Raw genomic sequence first — 19440 nt, 5'->3', positions numbered from 1 at the left:
GTCACAGGCACTGACCCCCACCCCACCTAGGTAGGTTCCACTCCCCACTCCTGTCCCAGCCGCTCTACTCTACTGTAGGTAACAAGGTAACAGAGGTTGGCGCCGGCTCAACGCACTGGCTGTCCCGTAATCCCACCAACTCAACAAATCCAGGCCACCAGAGCAGTCAGTCCCTGACGCAAGCTAAAGACGCACGCCGACACCCACCGAATAACTGCCTTCGCGACACTGCAAAATCAAGCGGCAGTCCGGCCGCGCCGGGTTCTGTGCTGCTAGGCGCCGTCATGGACTCCCAGTCGCTGCACTCTAAGGCGTCGCAAGACACGCTGGTTTCGCTGGTGCAACTCGATCCGACGCCAATGGAGTCGCCAAACGTCGACAAAGACCTCCCGCCGCTGCCCGAACATCCCGAGGGCGAAGACCCAGGCTCGCCCCCGTCGGAGACGAGCAAATCCCGGACCAACACATCGAGTACAGCGGCGACAACCGCCAGCGTCGGTCTGAGCGGCGGGGGCAGCACTCATGGAGCCATATACTACCGTGAGTCGTCGCAAAGAAGGGCCTCCATCTGTCGGCCAGCGCCCGATAGATACTGACATGCGACGGCCAACAATACAGTAACGCGCATTCAACGCTACTCGAGCTACACCTTCTCGCTGTTCGCGACGCTGCATCTGGCCACCACGTCCATCATCCCGTTGGTGGCGCGGTCGGTGCCCGCGTCCGAGTCGTACTTGCTACTGGCGCGCGAGATCTACCAGACGCCTCTCTCGGAGCCGCTGCTGGTGGCGCTGCCCCTGGTGGCACACGTCGGGTCCGGGGTTGCGGTGCGGCTGCTGCGACGCGTGCAGAACCTGCGGCGATACGGGTATCACGGCGACGGGGGCAAGGGAGCAGGCCTAGCCCACCACCGGGGGGACAAGACGTCGTCATCGTCGTCCCCCTCATTATTCACTATCTTGCGGAGCGGCTGGCCCCCACTCAGCTACATCAGCCTCTCCGGGTATGGGTTCGCGGCAATACTCGCGGCGCACGTAGGCATGAACCGCGGGCTGCCCCTCGCCGTTGAGGGCGACAGCGCCAACGTCGGCCTGGCGTTTGTCGCGCACGGCTTTGCGCGGCACCCCGCCGTGTCGTGGCTAGCCTACGCTGCCCTGCTCGGGCTCGGCTGCGGCCACATGGTGTGGGGCTACGCCAAGTGGTTTGGCGCTGCGCAGGGCGCCGGGTGGAAGCTGGACCGCCACACGGGCAACGCCGCGGCGGATAAGCAGCGAAAGGACAGGAGGAGGAGACGTCTGCTGCTGGTCAACGCCGTTGCCACGGTCGCCACGGCGGTGTGGGCGGCCGGCGGGCTGGGCGTTGTTGCGAGAGGCGGGCTGACACTGGGCTGGGTTGGGAAGCTCTACGACGACTTATTTAGGACGATACCCGGATTCTGAGGAGATCTGACAGCTAGCAGCTTGTTCTGCTAGGATACCGTCTGACATTAACCTGGGGAACGCGATGCCCGCAAATCGCCGAATCCTCCCGGACAGGGCGTAGGACTCGACAGACATCGGAGAATTCTGTGTGGCATATCACAAAATCTCGCCTCGAGCCATCTGTGCCCGGCGAGAACCTGGCGAAGACCAAAGACCGGAGTCGAGGCGCATAAAGAGTTTTTACGGAAGGCATGGTCTGTTTAGACGTGATGGGGCGTTTAGTTACGCAGTGCATGAGTTGTGACGGCATATAGCAGCATTGGGGCCTGACATTGATAGAGATACATAGATACCTTATACATTGTTTTTTTTCTTGCTTCGCACCCCCTTCCCTCGTCCGCCTGCCGTCTGCCGCATACTATAGCAATGACGACTATACGCTCTTGTACTGTGAGCTAAAAATCAGCACTTGAGGCTGGACCTCTTCCTCATTCAATTCCCAATTCACATCATCTGCGAGTATTATCACCAGTTCTCTCAGGGAGGCATAACTAACGATTCATTGTGCAGGAGCGACAAGGCTAATCTCGATTTCTCCCACGCAACTACCCAGCTAGCTATTGTGAAATATTACCTTCCTCGCCACGATAACCCACTCTCCCTGACCAAGTGACAAACACGGTTCCGAGGCACCCTCCCTCTCTATCCTCACTCGGCAGAAACACCTGATGCGTCGACTATAGTAACAACAGCCGCCTGGCCCATCACCCGAGCTGGGGAAGATTACGGGGACCGGGCCAGCCGTCTAGTCGTGATTAGGCATGCACATTATGGGTGGGTTTGGCTAGGGGAGTCGCCGTGACCGTGGCCGTGTAGAATCCCAACGACGTGGGCACGGCCGTGGCCGTGTAGACGACGGTCGTGGGCGTGTCGCCGGGCGACGAGGCGGTCACGGTCGCCGTGTAGACGATTGTGGTCGGCACTCCGCCCGTGGGCACGAGCGTGGCCGTGTGGACGAGCGTCGTGGGCTTGCCGCCCGGGGCCGACGCGGTCACGGTGGCCGTGTAGAGGATTGTGGTCGGCTTGCCGCTAGAGGCTGTGGCAGTGACTGTGCCTCCAGGAGCCGTGGCAGTGACTGTGCTTCCGGGGACCGTGGCAATGACAGTACCGCCAGGGGCCGTGGCAATGACTGTGCTTCCGGGGGCCGTGGCAATGACAGTACAGCCAGGGGCCGTGGCAATGACTGTGCTTCCGGGGGCCGTGGCAATGACAGTACCGCCAGGGGCCGTGGCAATGACCGTGCTTCCGGGGGCCGTGGCAGTGACTGTGCCTCCGGGGACCGTAGCAATGACAGTACCGCCAGGGACGGGAAAGTCCACTGCGACGCGCTTGAAGTACTGCCGCTTCCCGTTGCGGGCAAGAGCAGGAGCAGCAGCCTTCGAGGAGCAGAGCGGTCAGTTATCAGATCAACGACTGCGGCCCGGCTCTCCGAATATTTGCGATTGTGCACGCCTGGGTTAGGGCTACTAACATGCGGGAGGGCAGAGGCAATGCCAGCCAGGCCGAGGCAAACGGCAGTCAATGTCAGCTTCATCTTTCCAGTGATTGAGCTAGAAAAAGGCGATGGAGTTGTCTTGGAGTTTCTAAATGTCGACTACTTCAAGCTGAGTTGGCTCGTGAGTGAATGGATGGTGAGCTGAAGAGTCTAGAGGTCTAATTATTCCGACTGCGACATTCCAGCACCTTATATACGTTGAAACCGCCAGAGCAACGGCAGCGCCAGGCTTTGCTCAGCCCGACAAAAGTGGCTGGATCCGAGATCTCGGTTTCACGCCCCCTTCGGGACATTTTTTTCTCTTTCCAATTACATGCCCCATCACTGAGGCCGCGTATGCGTTTTTGTTCCTGTTCATTGATAATCCGTTGTTCCATCTCCGGACCTGACAGACTCGGAAGCGAGTATTGACAAGGGCTTCCAACAAAGCTGATCCAACTCGTAATTATTCTCCGCTAGCTGCGCCTGGATTTCTCCTTTCCAGCCCTTCCGCTCCTCCCCGGGTGGATTTACCCGTGTATTGCAGATGGGACTGACCAAGGAGGACAAAGTTGAATCCAACCCTCCAACGGGGTTGGATGGGTGCATGAAAAGCTTAGTCTAAGGCAAATAATATCGTGCCCCTTCCTTTATGTTGTTTAATTCTGAGCAGCTTTCAGGATCGCGGATCAAATCTTTGCACCCAGGACGGTTTCCATTCCTAAAATCCAATTGGACGTAAAATACCTTAGAATTGTAAACTCGATTCAACCTACAAGGATACTGTATCAGCGAGATTTGTCTTGTGTCGAAGACTCTGAAGTCTAAATCAATCCCGTCGACAGATTTGGGTTGCAGCACCCAGTTCCAACCACCCAATTTTACCACTTTCTCGCCCGGGGACCCAACAGACATGAAGAACATGACGCAATACGAGGAAGTTTGCATATGTGCGCTGTTTCTCTCCCAAGGCTGGCGCCCTGTCGAACGCGCGTCGCCGTCAGGGCAGATGCAGAAGGTCTCAGCAGGTTTAGGCAGCCGAATAACAACCAATGAGGTTGGTGACGCCCAGCCAATCCTCCAACGACCTCTCCCGTCACACCCTTGCGGGGCTCGAGTCGATGTGACCTCTTTTCAAACTCTGAATGGAATTGGTGATTCTCTTTCGGGAAACACGAGGGCGGGCGCTTGTCAATGAGGTCCGGATAGCGATGAATGTCTTTTCAATGCAAGGGAAATTGCTCAGTACCTAATCAATCGTTTCAACCTCTTCAAAAATAGGACATTATATTCTGAATGAGGCCGATGTATCATCATCATGTGTCATTTTCGTATTAGCTCCGTAGGGATCCTGCGACTCTGGGGCATCTTCAAATTAATTATGAGGAACTGTGACAAATAATTTGAAAGTCTGATCGCACGCTTAGATAGAATAAAGCCATCCGCTTAACCAATAACATGATTACCAGGACGGAATAGGTGAGGAGACTACCGTGCAAAGAGAAATTCCAGCGAGTGGGACACTGTCGATACTATCCCTACACAGGCAAGTTGGCAGGAGAGACAAAGGCAAACAGTAGCAGCAAGCAGGGACTGACCCCGAAAAATGAGTGTGCGAGCAGGCTCTTAAACAAGCCAAACGAGGGTTCGGAACTTGCCTGCCATCTAATGTTGAAGAGGCGGTTGGGCAAGGCAAGTACGGTAAAAGGAAAGCCGGTCCCATGCCTGTCGGAATGGAGTAAGGGCTCCTCGCTAAATTAGGTATGTACATGTAGAGGCTGCCAAGCTAGGCGTTCCAGGTTTCTCTACCGCAGAAGAAGTGCGCAGCACCTTACGGACCAAACCACAAAGAGGAAGGGACGACACGTCCGAGTGTTCAAGTTAGGTGGGCTCAACATCCATTTCAAGAAGGTTCACCCTGGTGTCGAATCACACCGCCACTCATCGAGAGCCCCACCAGAAACCATTTTGGATACGGCCCAACTTCTAAGCGTTCCGTTCACGGATTGGGCTGTGTATTTTGGCGTTATCTGTGAGTTCGATAGTTTGGCTATCTTGCCGGCCTCGGCACTTCTGCTACGGGCGTTTGAATGGTCTGCCGCAGCCCTCGGGTGGCTGCAAGCGTGTAAGGACTCACTCCCACAAGACCTGTCGAGCCCAACAAACACCACACTTTTCAGCCGAAACGGCTGATCACGGTGCGTGGCCGACCTTCAATCGCCAAATGGGATGCCACCGAGAAGAATGTACTTGTACAATGCTAGAAAGCCTTTACAAAAACTAGTCTGCCTCGAGAAAGACACCGATTCTTTCAATGCCAAGGCAGGTATACAACTCCGCTCCTCAGCAAAAACGCCCTTCCCTACAACTGACCCTATACACCATTGACATGAACATAAACAGACACCAAAAAAGAAAACACAACCGGCCCTCCCCATTTCCCAACCAACTACATCACAGCACAGCTGCCATTGCGGGCGGCAGCCGCAGCCAGCTGGCCAGCAGCCATAGACACGGCGTGGGCCGTCTTGCGCGAGTCGTCGGCGTCGAACTTGTCGTAGGCGCGCTGCAGGACGGGCCGGAGGTCGTCGCCCATCTGGTCAAGGCGGCGACCGCGCGCCTCGACGCGCACGAACCCCTTGAACTGCGCGACCGCCGGCGAGATGCCGATCAGCCCGCCCTTACCCCCAAAGTCCATCTCGAGCAGCTTGCGCGGGATCGCGTTCCACGTCTGCGCCTCGGCCGCGCTGATGGTGGCGTCCGGGTCGCTGGCGCTGTTGCCGGCGAGGATCACCGTCGTGAACACGTCGGCGAAGCACTGGCAGTTGTTGCGCAGCACGTTGTAGTGCCCGCTATTGAACACGGCCCAGATCATGTCGGCTGGGCGGTGATTGAGTATCTGTTAAGCAAAGGGTTTCGTTTACATTTTCGTTCCTTCTTCTTGGTGGTTGGAGGTAGGGACTTACCAATCTCAGATAGGCGCTCGTTGGCCAGGACGGTCTGGCCGAGCTTGAGCGGCGGCTTGATCAGGTGCGGGTGCGCCTCCTGCCACTCGGACAGGGCCCCCTTTCCAATGTGGAATCGCCTGCCGTCGGTGGCCGTCTTCTGCTTCGCCACGTCGTACACTCTATTTCCGACGACAATCGCCCAGTGGGACGTGGCGATGAAGGGCAGCTCGATGTCGATGTCGATGTCGAGACGGTTGGCGAGCGACTGCACAGAATCGATTGGGCAGATGTGCAGATAGATGTCCCGTGGTGCGACACGCTTAATGGGTGCCATGTGGGTGAGGGAAGTAAGAAGGTGAAGATGGGTGTTTCGGCGATTCTTTCGTGGTTTGACGTTTTCGTGTCATTTTTGTTAATTACATCAGGGTGATTGGGATTTTCACTTGCTTCCCAGAGCCATGGCTAGGTTAAGTAATGCTGCTGGCCCAAGAAGTTCAGCTCTGGTGACTGTCTATGGCCGTGTGTACTAATTAGGAATCCCGTACAAGAGCGTCTGGTGCCATTCCGTCACGATCACCATGATGCGATAAATGGTGTGATTGAGGCAGTCCACGCCCTCCTCCGCACTGTGGGCAGATTTACTTACACAGAACATCGAGGCTGGGTGTAAATGCGGCCTAGCGGCATGTCCTCTAGGATTTGGGTGTCCAATCCGGCCCCAAGTTTGGTTTTATTGAAGTTTAGCTGACTTCGATTCAGCTGTGTGCGGCGCGCAGTGGTGTGACACTCAACCGATGCATCAGCCCTGAGGCGCGTCCATGGCCACGCCAGTGATTGCCTGATAGGCGCTACAACGCATTCGTGATCGAGCGGTATTCTAGGGAAACATTTAATATCGATGGGAGAACACATCCATCCCGTCCTGCTAATTAACTCAAACGACGTCTCATCGCCACATCGAGCACAGATACCAACATCCCTTATCTTTAGCTTGGGTAATATGCAACACAAGCCCGTACGACGCTCAACAAGACACACAATGGAGATCCCACTGTCGTCAACAGACCGCTTCATCGTGTACAAGACATACTCACACGACAATAGCACCATCTACCGCCTCACAACGTGGACCAACGTGTCGGCCTGGGCGCTGGGGTGGGTGCTGCCCATCAAGATCACCGTCATCTTCCTCAAGGTGCAGCAGCCGACGCCGGCGGGCGCGTACGACAGGCTGAAGCAGGCCGGGCTGACGCTGCCGGCTGGCTCGCGGGGCGGGCTCGCCGACGACGCCGACACGGTGGTGGAGCAGTGGGCCAAGCCGTGGAACTCGGTGTCGTCGGGCGACATCACGGCCTTTTGCGACGCCAACATGGACCAGATCAAGGTCGGCGTGCAGGAGACGGGCTACCTGCGTATTGTTACAATCGTCTGGGCCCCGGATGACAAGGGCGGCGACGCTCCCCCGCGCATGCGCGGAATGGCCGAGTTCATCAAGGACCGCTTCCGCGTGCAGAAGGACGCGGCCAAGTGGGAGTCGGTCGCCAGGGTTCCCATCAAGTGGATCGTGGGCGGCACTCTCGGGGTCGACGTGACAGGTGGCTGACATGAAGAAAGGAGTCTGTGATACGGAGATATGCCATGTAAATTACCTTGTTTGACGGCTCGATGGAGTACCATGTTGTCCACCTGTCCTCCACCGATGTTTGGGTTTACCATCATTCTTTGGGTTGCAGACGCCAGAACCCACGCCGGGCAAGTATGGCGGTAGAGAGAATAGTGACGGATTTGTACGTGTCTAAGCGTAGGGAGCCCTTCCTATTACATGCTCTTGAAACGGGAAGGTGTGATAGGATACCAGTAGATTCGTTTACCTTTTACCAGTATGACATGGAATGGGGAAAGGCATAGTGTCCACAAAAGTGTCTCATATCTGTGCTCCCGTCGCTGATTACCACGGCCACGAACTTGGGGAGGATCACCGCAACGTTTGCCTAGGTCTAGACTACATGGTACCGAGCACGTTTCCGAGAGTTTAATGTCACTTCATGGTCAAGGGAGATATTTTTTCGCACTATGTACGTGACACTTGAGAGAGATAGCAGCCAGAATGTCGTATCGGAAACTGGGCGGTCTAGGTCAGGGGGTGGCCAAAAATAAACAAATGCTGTGAGGTGCCATAAACGGCCGAGTCGAAAGGGTTGAACACAAAAGGACAAAGTCAAATCCGATATAATCTAACTGCGGATCTAGAGGGTATTTTCCATCGTGCTTGAATACTTGACGAGAATTTCACTTTTATTCTAATTATCATTTGTGAGCGTGGTGGTATAGGACGTGTCGCGCAAGCACCGCACACGGCGAACCCTAACCCCAACGACGTTAGGAACTTGGGCCCCCAGCGAGTTATGCATTGGCATGGCTAATTCATCCCATAATTTGCCCCACAAAGCCGGCGACTAGACCCCGGAATCATTTCCACGACTACAACACCAGGACGCCAAAAGTCTACGACAATCGACCAGCGCGACAGATCAAGGGGGCAGAGAGGGATAGTACGACGGACACAGCCGAAACAATGGCGAAGCCAGGGCCGATGCGGTCAGGCCTTGCGCCAGCAAAGCGAAGCCGATTGCAAATCGACTACGACGATAACGGCGACAACGAGTCCGACTCCGACCGCTCCTTTTCCTCGTCGCCAATACCGCCGCCTCCGTCGAAACGACAACGAGTGGCTTCCCCTCCTCCTCCTGCTGTTACTTTCCCCGCCGCCGTGCGCGTACTGCCGGGCAGAAGCGGGCCGGACATCCTATCGCCGCTGTCGGACGAGCTGCTGCTGCGCATCCTCTCGTTCCTGCCTCTGCAGCATCTACTTGCCGTGGCGCCCGTGTCGCGCCGCTTCTACCACCTGGCCGCCGACTCGCAGCTCTGGAAGGCGCTGTACTACGCGCGCTTCGTGCTGCCGCGCGCCATGCGCATCCCCGGCTTCCGCGACGGCAGCACCGCCGGCGCCGGCCACAAGCTGCACTACTCCGGGCGCCGGACCCTCTGGGCCGACGGGCGGCGGGGCGGGCTGGTGCGCGACGAGCGGGAGGAGGAGCGCGCGAGAACGACGCTGACGGAGGCTTTGGGCGCTGCCGGCCGAGAAGAAGGCGACGATGACAAGGGCGGGGAGGGCGGGCGGGAAGGGGTGGAGGAAGAAGAGCCCCTACCGCTGGAGCAAAAGCCACAGGGTGTCAACTGGAAGAGGCAGTACAAGATCCGCTACAACTGGTCCAGGGGGAGATGCGCCGTCGAGGAGCTCAGGATAGGAGGCGGCGGCGGCGGCGGCGGCAAGATGGACACGGGCGACGAGCCAGATGCCAAGCAGGGAGGGGGAAAGAAGGTGCTTGCCAAAGTTGTCGAGGGTATTGCCATCACAGCCGACAGGACGGGCGCCCTGCGCGCCTGGGATCTCAAGAGCAGACAGCTGATCGCGCAGGTTAGTTTGGACGAAGAGGGGCATGCCGACGGCGACGCCGCCGCCGCTGACGCCGCCGAGCCGAGCTGCATCTCTCTGGACGAGGCGAGATTTGATCGAGGCATTCTCGACGTGGCAGTTGGCTTTCTGGATGGCGGTTTCGGGATCTGGAGGCTCCGAACTGGCGAGAAGCGCTTCGTGCGACGCTACAGGCACCAGAAATCCAGCAACGGCGGACTGACGGCAATGGCCTTGTCATACCCGTACCTGCTTACGGCTACGGAGTCAGTGTTGATCTCGCTCTATACATTTGATGTCCCTAGCGAGACAGGGGACAATCAAGATGCTAAAGAGGAGGACGACAGTACGAAAGAAGTATCTGGTCAGGAAAGCGAGAGTCAAAGCTCAGCGCATCTTACTGTTAGCGCCAGTTCGGTTTCAGCGCCATATCTCCTAACCTCGCTCAAGTCGCACTCGTCGCGACCGCCGCTCGCTCTCTCCATACGCAAGATGGCGGCAACTACGATCGCATCCATAGCCTACACCTTCTCTACGCGGCGAGGCTGGTCCATTGGCATCCAAGACTTGCATATCCGGCCAGCAAGTACCCACGGAATCAAGGCGGCCCCAGAGATCACTACTACTCGTATAGCGTACACCACGCCGATAGACGCGAGCGGCCCCTCGCAGTCCCCAATTTCCCCCCCAGCGACGCCTCGGCGCCAGAATGTTGCTGGGCCCCTTGAGCCCGGCTCTCCTGCTGTTTTAGACGACCCGGGCCACCCCGAGCCCGGCCCTACGACCCTCTGCTACACCCACCCGTACTTGCTCGCTACCCTGCCAGACAACACATTGGTGCTGCACATGTGCACCTCGAATACCTCGTCCCTCTCTATATCACGCGGCATTCGCTTGTGGGGACACACGTCGGGTATTAGCGATGCCGAGATCACTGCCCGCGGAAAGGCAGTGAGCGTCAGCTCGCGGGGCGAAGAGATGCGCGTCTGGGAGCTCGAAGGGAAGTCGACCGGCATCGGCAGCCGGAGCGTCGAGATTCGACCAGGCCAATCATCGCCGGCCGGCCACAGTAACGGCCTCAGCGGCGGCGACAACAGTGCAAGCGCGCTGCGAGACTGGGACGAGCGGCGCAACTGGGTGGGCTTTGACGATGAGATGGTCATTGTGCTGAAAGAGACGGCAAAGGAGGGTAGAGAGAGCCTGATGGTGTACGACTTTACTTGAGCGAGGGGATGTGCTGTACCAGCGCCACCAGAGCACCGAACCCTGGTGAGAGGTCAACCTTTACACCCGCCGCACGAGCCTTTTGCGCCTCGAAAGTGATGCGGCAGGCTGCCCTCGCGCTAGAAACCCCCTTGCAACTACAAAGACGAGCCCTTAGCTTTTTTGTTCCTTAGAGATCCTAGCCACAGCTGCTATCTATCTAGGTAGCGAGCCACTCGCCCGTTTCCCCCCAATTGTTTAGAGACTAGAGACTTGCGGCACGTCGCCCTTCGGAGCCCACGTCCCTCTCGTCAAGTTGTGGTACAAATAGCTGCCTAGACCCGAGACTCCTGGACAGTAGTAGCCGTGGTCTGTCTGGGTTGCCTTCTGCGGGGAACCCTTGGCTTGCCGGCCTGAGTCACAGCGAGTGGTCGAGATTAGACGCGCCCTTTATTTCTCTGGCACCATATTGGACGATTGTTCTACCTCGCGGCAGGCTACCCACATTGGACACCTTTACTTCTTTCTTCAGAATGCAGACGGTCTACAAGACGAGGGACTTTCCCCCAGCACCGCGGTCTGAACCCGAGTCTATTTGGAAGTCCTGCAGCTTTGCCTGCCTGCTTCGGCGCCTGCCTGCCCGCGAGCCTCTACATTTCACTCGAGGCAGTCCTGGACGCCTGCCTTTAAGGCAGAGGTGGGGGAGGGGGTGGACACAACGGTTTTGTCGCCAGCCTGGCACCAACTAGACTCCCTGCCTAGCGAGGCCACGCAATGCGTCTGCGCATTTGCGCCCACTCTCAAATGCACTCAGAAGCGAGCGGGGAAAGGCAGAGCCTCGCTGGTGTCTGTCTGGTTTAAGCCAACGTCGCGTCGCGTATGACAAGAGCGACAAAGAGCCCTGCCAAAGATGCTGAGAGATAGACGATAGACAGACCCGGGGGTGTTTTGTTGACCTGCCTGCCCTGCTCTGCTGCCGGGGCCTAGATTCAGAGGGTTGGATCAAAGCCCTAGGCACGGAGTACATTAGATAGGTAGATGGATAGATGGACGACGTGTGAAACATACAAATAAAGCAGAAAGCTAAACTCTCCCCTGCTCTTCCTACGTACATAGGTCCCAACAAAAACGAAGACGAGAACGAAGAAAAGGCAAAAAGGCAAAAAAGAAAAGGTATGGAACGAGCGAAGCGGGTGGAATGGGAACTCAAAGCCGCACGCATCGTCATGTCATGGCCACGACCTCGCCGACTTCGGAGGTTTAGTCAGTTGTCGTGTTTTGTCGTTCGTCAACAGCGACACCAAGAAATAGAGAAATTGAATGACGCGCGTCAAACCAGTCGTAAAGCGGAAAAGGGGAATACTGACATATGAAGAGGGGTCGACTTTGACCAGTCACTTGTGCATACCTTACCTACCTAACGGTTGTGCAGACAGACATTAATTCCGTGAATGTGACGGACGATTTGAGTGTGGGACATACCTATGGCGGTGTTTTGCCTCGTCTGGTATCTGGTGTACAGATACGAAAGAAACAACAAACTACCCTTCTAGGCTCGCTGTCAAACAGTATTCCGTAAGCAAGGTAGTTGAGGTTTTGGCCTGCACATACGCATGCGTGCATGGACCTCTCCTGTCTTGTGTCGACGACGAGTGGACTGAACTAAACGCATGGTACTTTGAGCCTCATGGGTGATTTGGAAAACATTCCATATTGGTTTCTTTCTTTTTTTTTTTGCTCCCATCCCATCTCTGTGTTCCGTTCGAATGCAGTGCAATGCCCGTTCCATTCCATTGTCGGAAATAGGGGTTGCACTGTTTCCTGATTGGAGTACTGTACACACATACAACTACGTTTTGCGCGAGCCTGGCACACCCGGCGGGTGTAAGTCGTACGTACCGCATTTCCCGACTGGGAATGCACACTGGCAAAACTGCTCATCCGCCCCCCCTCCCTTTCTGTGTCCCCCTTCGGGGTAGATAGCCGTGGACCAACGGAATACCGGTGACCTCCATGGTGTACCTTGCCTACCTACCCAATTGCTGTTCATTTGGGGAACGGGCTTGGTTGGCATCGCGAGTTAAGCCGCAGCGGAGACCGAGAGAGGCACGAGACTTGGGAGGAGGGGGCTCAATTATTGCCCAGCTAGCAGTCTAGGCCTCCTGCATGTTGTTATGCTCCTCCTGCCCATGCGTCCCACAGCCATACAGGACGAAGCCTGACACAAGCGGTGTCCTGTTCACCTTGTTTCCGTTTTCGTCCTTTTCCTGCCTGCCTCTCCCGCCTGCCGTCTGCCGTCTGCCGTCTGCCGTCTACTACGTCTAATGTCGAGCGCCGTTTCATGCAATCGGAATTACACCAGCCTAACCCAGCCCGGCAGCCAGCCCTACTTTTATTTCCACTGCCATGAAATGGAAGTAAAATGTGGTACCGAGGTAACGTTGGCGTCTGGCTGCCGGGCGGGTTCGTGGGTTTGTGCTGGGTCATGCTTTTTGCTCCTCGCGGGCCCCTGCCAGGAATAATTAAGACATTTGATCCCACGTGAGGGCCAGCCCGTTTCGGGCCATGGTTCTCGCACGCATTTTGCGTCATTGCTGGCCCGCAACCCAACCTACCAAAACAGCGGGAGCTTATAGTTAGTGTCCTCTGCTATCTCCTTATCTCAAGCATACCGTCCAGATCGTGAGCAGAAGGATGGAGGGGAATGCAGGTGAGACATGACGGCACTAGGCTGAACCCCATGACGCGGAGGCCCGTCAAGTCAGGTGACGACTTGGTGGTGTTCGCGAGAAAGGCTGTCTGAGACATGGCTCCTACATCCTACATCACATCGGCAGTCGAGAAACTGGGGCATGGGCAAAAGCAGGGGCACCAGGCAAGGGTGGTTTGCCCAGATGCTGGTGGTTAGGTAGTGCGCGGAGAGCGTCCGGGTGGATATACATACACGCCCCCGCCTGTGCCTTTCTTCGCGTATTTATAGCACCACCCCTTTTAAAACCGACGAGCGCAAGTAGCCACAGGGCCACCACCCTTATTTTCGTCCAGTTGCGCACATGAGGTATGGGATAGCTGCGCGTCTGTGTTGATATACCAGGCTTCAGATATCGGACGGCACACAAAGTGTGAGCCAAGTAAAGGAGGGCTGGAAAGGGTCACACGGAGCTTGTCTGCTGTGTTGACTGCCAATAGATATCCTTTGTGCTTGGTTATCCGTTGGCAATTGCAATTCGCCACCGCGAAATGTCGGCTGCCAGGTACCGGTGAAGAGCGAGAATCGCTCGTCGTAGAGGCAATAGTTTGGACGGCTTGGACGGGCGGCCAGCAACAAACCTGCTTGCGTCCCGACGTGCGGACAGCATCGACACCACACCTTTCTTCTGGCCGATGCAGGGTCACAGGGTGGCATTTGCGCCCGAGAGCTGTGGGCGATCTGGAGTTGTTAGCGTCTTTGCGCGGGGTAGAAGCCGACGCCCTAACGGTTTCCCGGAGCCATTAACATGCAAGCAAGGCAACTTAAACCCACAGGGCTGTGGTGCGTGGAAATAGAGCCCTTGTCGGCGATCAGCCCAGCGGCCAGGGTTCTGAAGCCAAACGGAGCCTGGTTGGCTGCCCGGGTTCCGAGCATGAACAAGACACGATCTAGGAGATTGGTGACGAATTTCCATCTTCATGCGTTTTCCTCCTTCCTTCGTCTTTCCCGGCCTCCTTCTGGGTTACGGAAAGGTTTCTGATGCTGCCGTGGGATTTGATAGTCCACTTCATCCTGTGATCGGGTGGGAGTGGCTGATGCTGACGACATAGGTGGTACCTTGGAAGGTACTATAGTATGTACGGGTACGGCCACGTACGGGGTAAACGTTAAAGAGGAAGCCCCAGGTGTGCACAACAGCCGGGGCTGCTCACAATGGGCGCTGGAAACGTGGTACCACGCGATTGTGAAGCGAGTGGGGAGAGCCTGAGCAGGGCGACCGTCTTGGAGCGTCTTGGGTGTTCAATTGGCCGACTCGGTCGAGCAAATGCCGTGCAAATGATGTCGGCCAACTGAAGCCTTGCCTTGCCAATTGACAAAACCAAACTGCGCCTCATTTTCCCCTCTCTGGACCTGCACAATTGACGACACGTCTGATGCAGATTGCAGGGAGCCCTCGTTTTCTGAGTGGCACTAATGGCGCCAACGCGGCGGGGGATTTCTGTGATTTGGTGGAGCCCCGGATCCGGCAGCGTCTGGCCCCCTTCGCCCCAACGCAGGCGCTCCTCGAGGCACCTCAGCACGGAATTGGGACGAATGGTGAAGCTCGGAGGGGAGCCGGCTGCGGGCTCCGCTCCTCACCTCCCTTCCGTCTCTGGCAAGTGCTGCCGCGGCTGTCTGCATTGGCCAATGGACGGCGCTCCATCTGCATCCCATGGAAAGTCAGTCGAGTCGGGCGAGCAGAGAAGCAGACTCGGATCAATAGACAGACTAGTTCTTAGTTGTAAGTGGAGATGTTGAGTTGGCGGACCGCCAACAGTCGAAACTTCCTTTTCCATTGACCAATGATCCGAGTCAATGCCACTAACCTGGTCCGGAAACTGGGTAAGGTATTCATACAGGACAGTGGAGAGAACCTGGTGGGCACCTGCGGCCCCTCCACCGAAGGACTTCTTGGTCTATCATCGCCCCCCGGGTAGAAGGCCATCTGGACCCGACTAGGGACAAGAGCCCCGTGCAATCTTAGGTTGGAATGTGGATTTCCACTACGAGCGTGGCCTTTTGGGCTTGCTCAATGCGGAAGGCCCTGTGTCCGTGAGAGGCCCTTGAGATGAGGGGCTGCGAAGCCGTGCCCCTCACCTCCAGCGCCTATGATAAGATAGCGGCGTCGAGGCATCCGCAGGTGGCCATTTAATTTAGACCACTTAGAAAGTTGCCTGTTGAACGTCAACAATTTCGCCTTTTATATTCTCGTCGGTGGGGATGCCGAAGGTAGAGCTCCTGTACCACAAGTAATTGAGGTAGGTGCCCACAACCCCCAAGGCGGTTTACCTAAGCATGTGAAAGTGTCGCGTCGCCTTTCGCACACCTTCGGTGCTATCCAACCCCTTTGATGAGTGTCTTGCCAACAATGTGGCTGTCACAAGGCTAGCTCAATTGGACACTGAACGACCCAACTATTTCAACCCACGATTCGGAGATCACGAAGTCGCCATGCAAATCATCAGCCGTCCTAGTAGAGTGTAAGCACCACGCTGTGGTCTGAGTAGTAAAGCCTGTGCGATGGGAGGCAAGTCTCAAGGTGTCGGCCCACAATCCAAAAGGCGTTCAGACCATGTTGGGGGGCTATCATGTGGACGACACCCCACCCCTATTGACTAAAGATGAGTTATGGGACGACACACGCGAGAGACACACTTTAGGTAGCGAGAAAAGGTGGGAACAAACAGTGTGGCAGCAGCCATCAACCGGCGATTGTCCTCAAACTCCGGGGTCGCCATCCGGCTCATCACTTTCCTCCGTCTCGACGCTTTGTCGGCACTTCCGCAACATGCATGCAACCAATCTGCATCGTAAAAGAAGGGCAGGCAGGCATGTGCTTGGGGGCATGTGTATAGGCCTCTTCATCAGTGATCGATATTGTAGAGAAGATGGATGCCCTTCAGCCAGCCCCAAACCACCTCTTCCCCCACCGCCTAGTGACAAGCCGAGATAGAATTGTGTTTAGAACCCATCATCTGATGCCGCCTGTCTTACCATGCTAACCGGTATGTCGACTATTCTTGCATTGCGTATCGGGGCTCAAGCAATTGCGGGCAAAGATTGGATGGCAGGACTCAGAATGGCAGAAGAGCCAAAGTCAAAGAAAGTCCTGGGCTTGATCGATCTTGCTGTGTCCGTGAATCTAACAAGCTATCAAACCTTATCTCCGACATCGTGGCCGGTTTGAGAGGCCGCGACTGGGCGGCCAGTTTGGCTTTGGCTTGGGAACGCCATTCCCGTCCCATGCCGCTCCGAACCGGGGTGCAATGTGGAGAGAGACGGACCCCGTTTATCGCTGGCGTGCTCTAAAAAATGGCGTCTTTGGAAGCCGCAGTGAACGGGCTTGCAACTTGAACATGTCGAGAGGCCAACAGCGAACTGGGGCAATCTGCACAGGAGAGCTCGAGAGGGCGTCCGAGCAGGCAGCAAACCGTATTACGCGGAGCTCTGTGATTCACCAATTCGTGGCCACTCCCAATTGACTCAATCCCAGCTGGCCGGCATACCAAAGGCAGCAGCTCCAATTGAAGGAAGGCTGAGAAGCCCAGGGCCCGCCCATATGATGGCGAAAAGCAACGCGTAACGCCCTCCGCCAGACTCCAGGTAACCGCGGCCGGGCAGCCTGGTCCACCAAACACGCCATCAATTGGAGTCCTACACTAACACAGGGAATAGCCAGAGTGTACGGAGCAGAGCGGGCAAGAAACAAATTGACGGGGTGCCACGATTGAAGCCTGCCGTATTCATCGAGGCAGGATAGACTCGTGCACCCTTCTTCTTGCCATCCATCATCCATCTGACACTCTAAATAGCGTGCGCGTGGGGGGCAATGGGAAGAGAGCACACCTACCGTCTGGCTCTGGTCGGCATCCATTGACTGCCAGTGACGAGTACGAACTAAAGCCCGTGAAGCCGTCAAGGTCAGGAGGCGGGCTGAGCAGCATCCTACCGCTGTGCTATACCGACCGGCTGCGTCGGAAGGCGCTATGTGAAGGCGAATTGGTCTCCAGCCTGCTGATAATTCCAAAGCATGCGCGTCTCATCAAGATCTTGCCGCGATGACATAGAAACTCTCGCTCGGGTAGGCGCACCGCACCGAGTGTAAAATCCGCCCGCCAAAGTCCGACGCGGAGGTCGGGCCAACTCAATCTCACCTCCACAGTCGTATGCAGAAGGCAAATCAGCACTAAAACCGAGCTTTAATCCTTCGTCTACTTCATGTCGGGCCAAATGGAAGGTGAATCGGACGGGAATGCGGAATTCCATGCTGCTGACTCCATCGGCGTTGGGACGATCTATCGGTGACTACTGCGCCGAGGGCAGACGAAATCTAGTAGAATCCATCAGGCTGGATTTGTGAGCAAGACGGCCGCTACATGCACGCCTCCCTCCTTCAGCATTTCCCGTTCCCCTTCTGCTTGAAGAGGATGGGCTGCGATACTTTGGCAATGCCAAGGGTACTTCGGTGACTTTAGGTCTTCTTATCGATAAACTCATCCGCTAAGCCCAAAGGGGCTGTTCAAGTGTTTCGGGTTGATGCGCTCCAGACCAACGACAGTCGCCAGGTGCCAGCCAGCCAGACCTGACTGAAGCGTTCCTGGCTTGCCGGGCCAATTTCTCTTCCCATTTCTCCAAACTCCCAACAAACCAGCGATGACTCACAAGCCCAGTCCAGTCGAGTCGCTGCGCTGCGCTACAATTCCTCTTGCCTCCCACGGACTCCCAGGGCATCCTCTAACAGCCCCCCTATTGGGGCACCTTCGGCACGAAACGGACTGCTTCCTTTGTCCGCGACAGCAGCCTGATTGGCCAATTCGTGTTCCATCGCTTTTGCTTGCTCCACGATTCACGCTATCCAGGCCTACTCAATGCACCGATGGCCGCTGTTTGTTCGGCAGCCCGCCCGCCCAGGCCAGGCCAGACAGACCAGACCGGCATTTCGCCTAAACGACATAGACAGCTAAGCGGTCAACCTGGATAGCTGCCCCGCGCGATGAGGTGTCGTTGCCAGCTTCCAGTGTTTTCTAGATTCTAGTTCTACCTCGAGCCTCGCCTACCGCGGGCTTCGGTGCCCAAATGGCTGCCCAATTGGGGATTAATTGACCCGGCGAAAGCTGTCAGGGCCGTCTTCTACGGACACCCACTCGGCACTAGACTCCACCTGCTAGACAAGTGCCGCCCTCCTGCCTCCCCCTCCTGTTCCCATCGCCACGAACATGTAGAGAGCATCAGTTCAGTCGGCTTACCAGCTGTCCTTGCCAGGTGGGAGGTCCAAGACTTCCCGTAGCCAAGTGTGGGGTGATGTTTGGGCCTACCACAAACTTCCTAGCCAGCGCAGTGCGAATCTCGTTATTCGACTGCCCATACTCACATCGTGGCGGTCAAGTGTGCGGGCTAGCTTCCTCAACCGCCCTGCTCTTGGATACTCCAGCACATTGAACCTGCACTTGCCCACGAATAGCATAATATACGAAACAAGAGGAGGAGACATTGCGCAGGTGCCACGATGCTCCAGACACACCGTTCAGGCTGTTTCCCTCTCGATAACACGCACAGCTTGCCATATCAATGGCAAAGAACCCACCATGGCTGTGATATCAGATTGGTTCCTGTTGTTGCTATCCCACCTCACAGGGGGGCATAGCGTAGCTGTACAGAGACAGTTGGTGGTTTGCATAGTCTTCTACCACAACACGTCCATCCCAAAGTTCTTTGTCTGCCAAGCGGCAGGTCAACAATTGCGCACTTCTGAGACCCCGAATGCATCTTCCCGGCCAAGCACTCTCTGAACTATGTGTGCTCCGGGCATTGTTACCACAACCTCCAGCCGTATAGCACACCGAGAGCAAGATTCGGTGAGACGGGCTGGAACTCCCTGAGCCATAGGCCCACCTCATCGGCTGTTCTCGCCTGGTTGCAAGGCAGTCCTCTCTCCCAACTCAACTTCTGCGTGGTTTTTTCTTGCTGTGCTAGGACGGTGTAAGTGGGAGCGGAGCAGCTATTTCCAGCTACGTCGTCGCGAACCAGAACCGGCACTTGTTTGATTCGATATCTACGACCTTACTTGGTTGTTGGTAACTGGTCGAGCTTGCCCAACTTCCACGAGCTTGCCCAAGAGCCCAAGCTAG

The 19440-nt window shown here is 56.4% G+C and overlaps 5 protein-coding genes across 5 annotated transcripts; 4 read left to right on the top strand and 1 right to left on the bottom strand.

Moving 5' to 3' along the window:
• The first annotated feature begins 57 nt into the window (after positions 1-57).
• On the top strand, positions 58-1797 carry B0T26DRAFT_709623 (uncharacterized protein). The gene is made up of 2 exons (XM_060441937.1): positions 58-540; positions 619-1797. Exons 1-2 carry the CDS (start codon positions 285-287, stop codon positions 1437-1439), a joined length of 1077 nt encoding a protein of 358 aa, XP_060296132.1. The 5' UTR covers positions 58-284; the 3' UTR covers positions 1440-1797.
• Positions 1798-1844: 47 nt separating this feature from the next.
• B0T26DRAFT_709622 (uncharacterized protein) lies at positions 1845-3264 on the bottom strand. Its single transcript, XM_060441936.1, has 3 exons — positions 2953-3264; positions 2747-2857; positions 1845-2692 (listed from the first exon to the last, which is right to left on the bottom strand). Exons 1-3 carry the CDS (start codon positions 3013-3015, stop codon positions 2237-2239), a joined length of 630 nt encoding a protein of 209 aa, XP_060296131.1. The 5' UTR covers positions 3016-3264; the 3' UTR covers positions 1845-2236.
• Positions 3265-5189: 1925 nt separating this feature from the next.
• On the top strand, positions 5190-6438 carry B0T26DRAFT_709616 (uncharacterized protein). The gene has a single exon (XM_060441935.1). It carries the CDS (start codon positions 5270-5272, stop codon positions 6200-6202), a length of 933 nt encoding a protein of 310 aa, XP_060296130.1. The 5' UTR covers positions 5190-5269; the 3' UTR covers positions 6203-6438.
• Positions 6439-6966: 528 nt separating this feature from the next.
• On the top strand, positions 6967-7479 carry B0T26DRAFT_596103 (uncharacterized protein; the record flags this gene model as incomplete). The annotated part of the gene is made up of 1 exon (XM_060435606.1): positions 6967-7479. A coding segment is annotated over one exon (513 nt), but the record flags the coding sequence as incomplete, so codon positions are not given.
• A 1224-nt stretch (positions 7480-8703) lies between these two features.
• B0T26DRAFT_613466 (uncharacterized protein) lies at positions 8704-10602 on the top strand (the record flags this gene model as incomplete). Its single annotated transcript, XM_060435936.1, has 1 exon — positions 8704-10602. A coding segment is annotated over one exon (1899 nt), but the record flags the coding sequence as incomplete, so codon positions are not given.
• Positions 10603-19440: the final 8838 nt, after the last annotated feature.

Source organism: Lasiosphaeria miniovina (genome assembly GCF_030549165.1).
Source record: "Lasiosphaeria miniovina strain SMH2392-1A chromosome Unknown B0T26scaffold_4, whole genome shotgun sequence".
NCBI lineage: Eukaryota > Fungi > Ascomycota > Sordariomycetes > Sordariales > Lasiosphaeriaceae > Lasiosphaeria > Lasiosphaeria miniovina.
The sequence above is the reverse complement of the archived record's forward strand: the minus strand, read 5'-3'. Positions and strand labels throughout refer to the sequence as shown.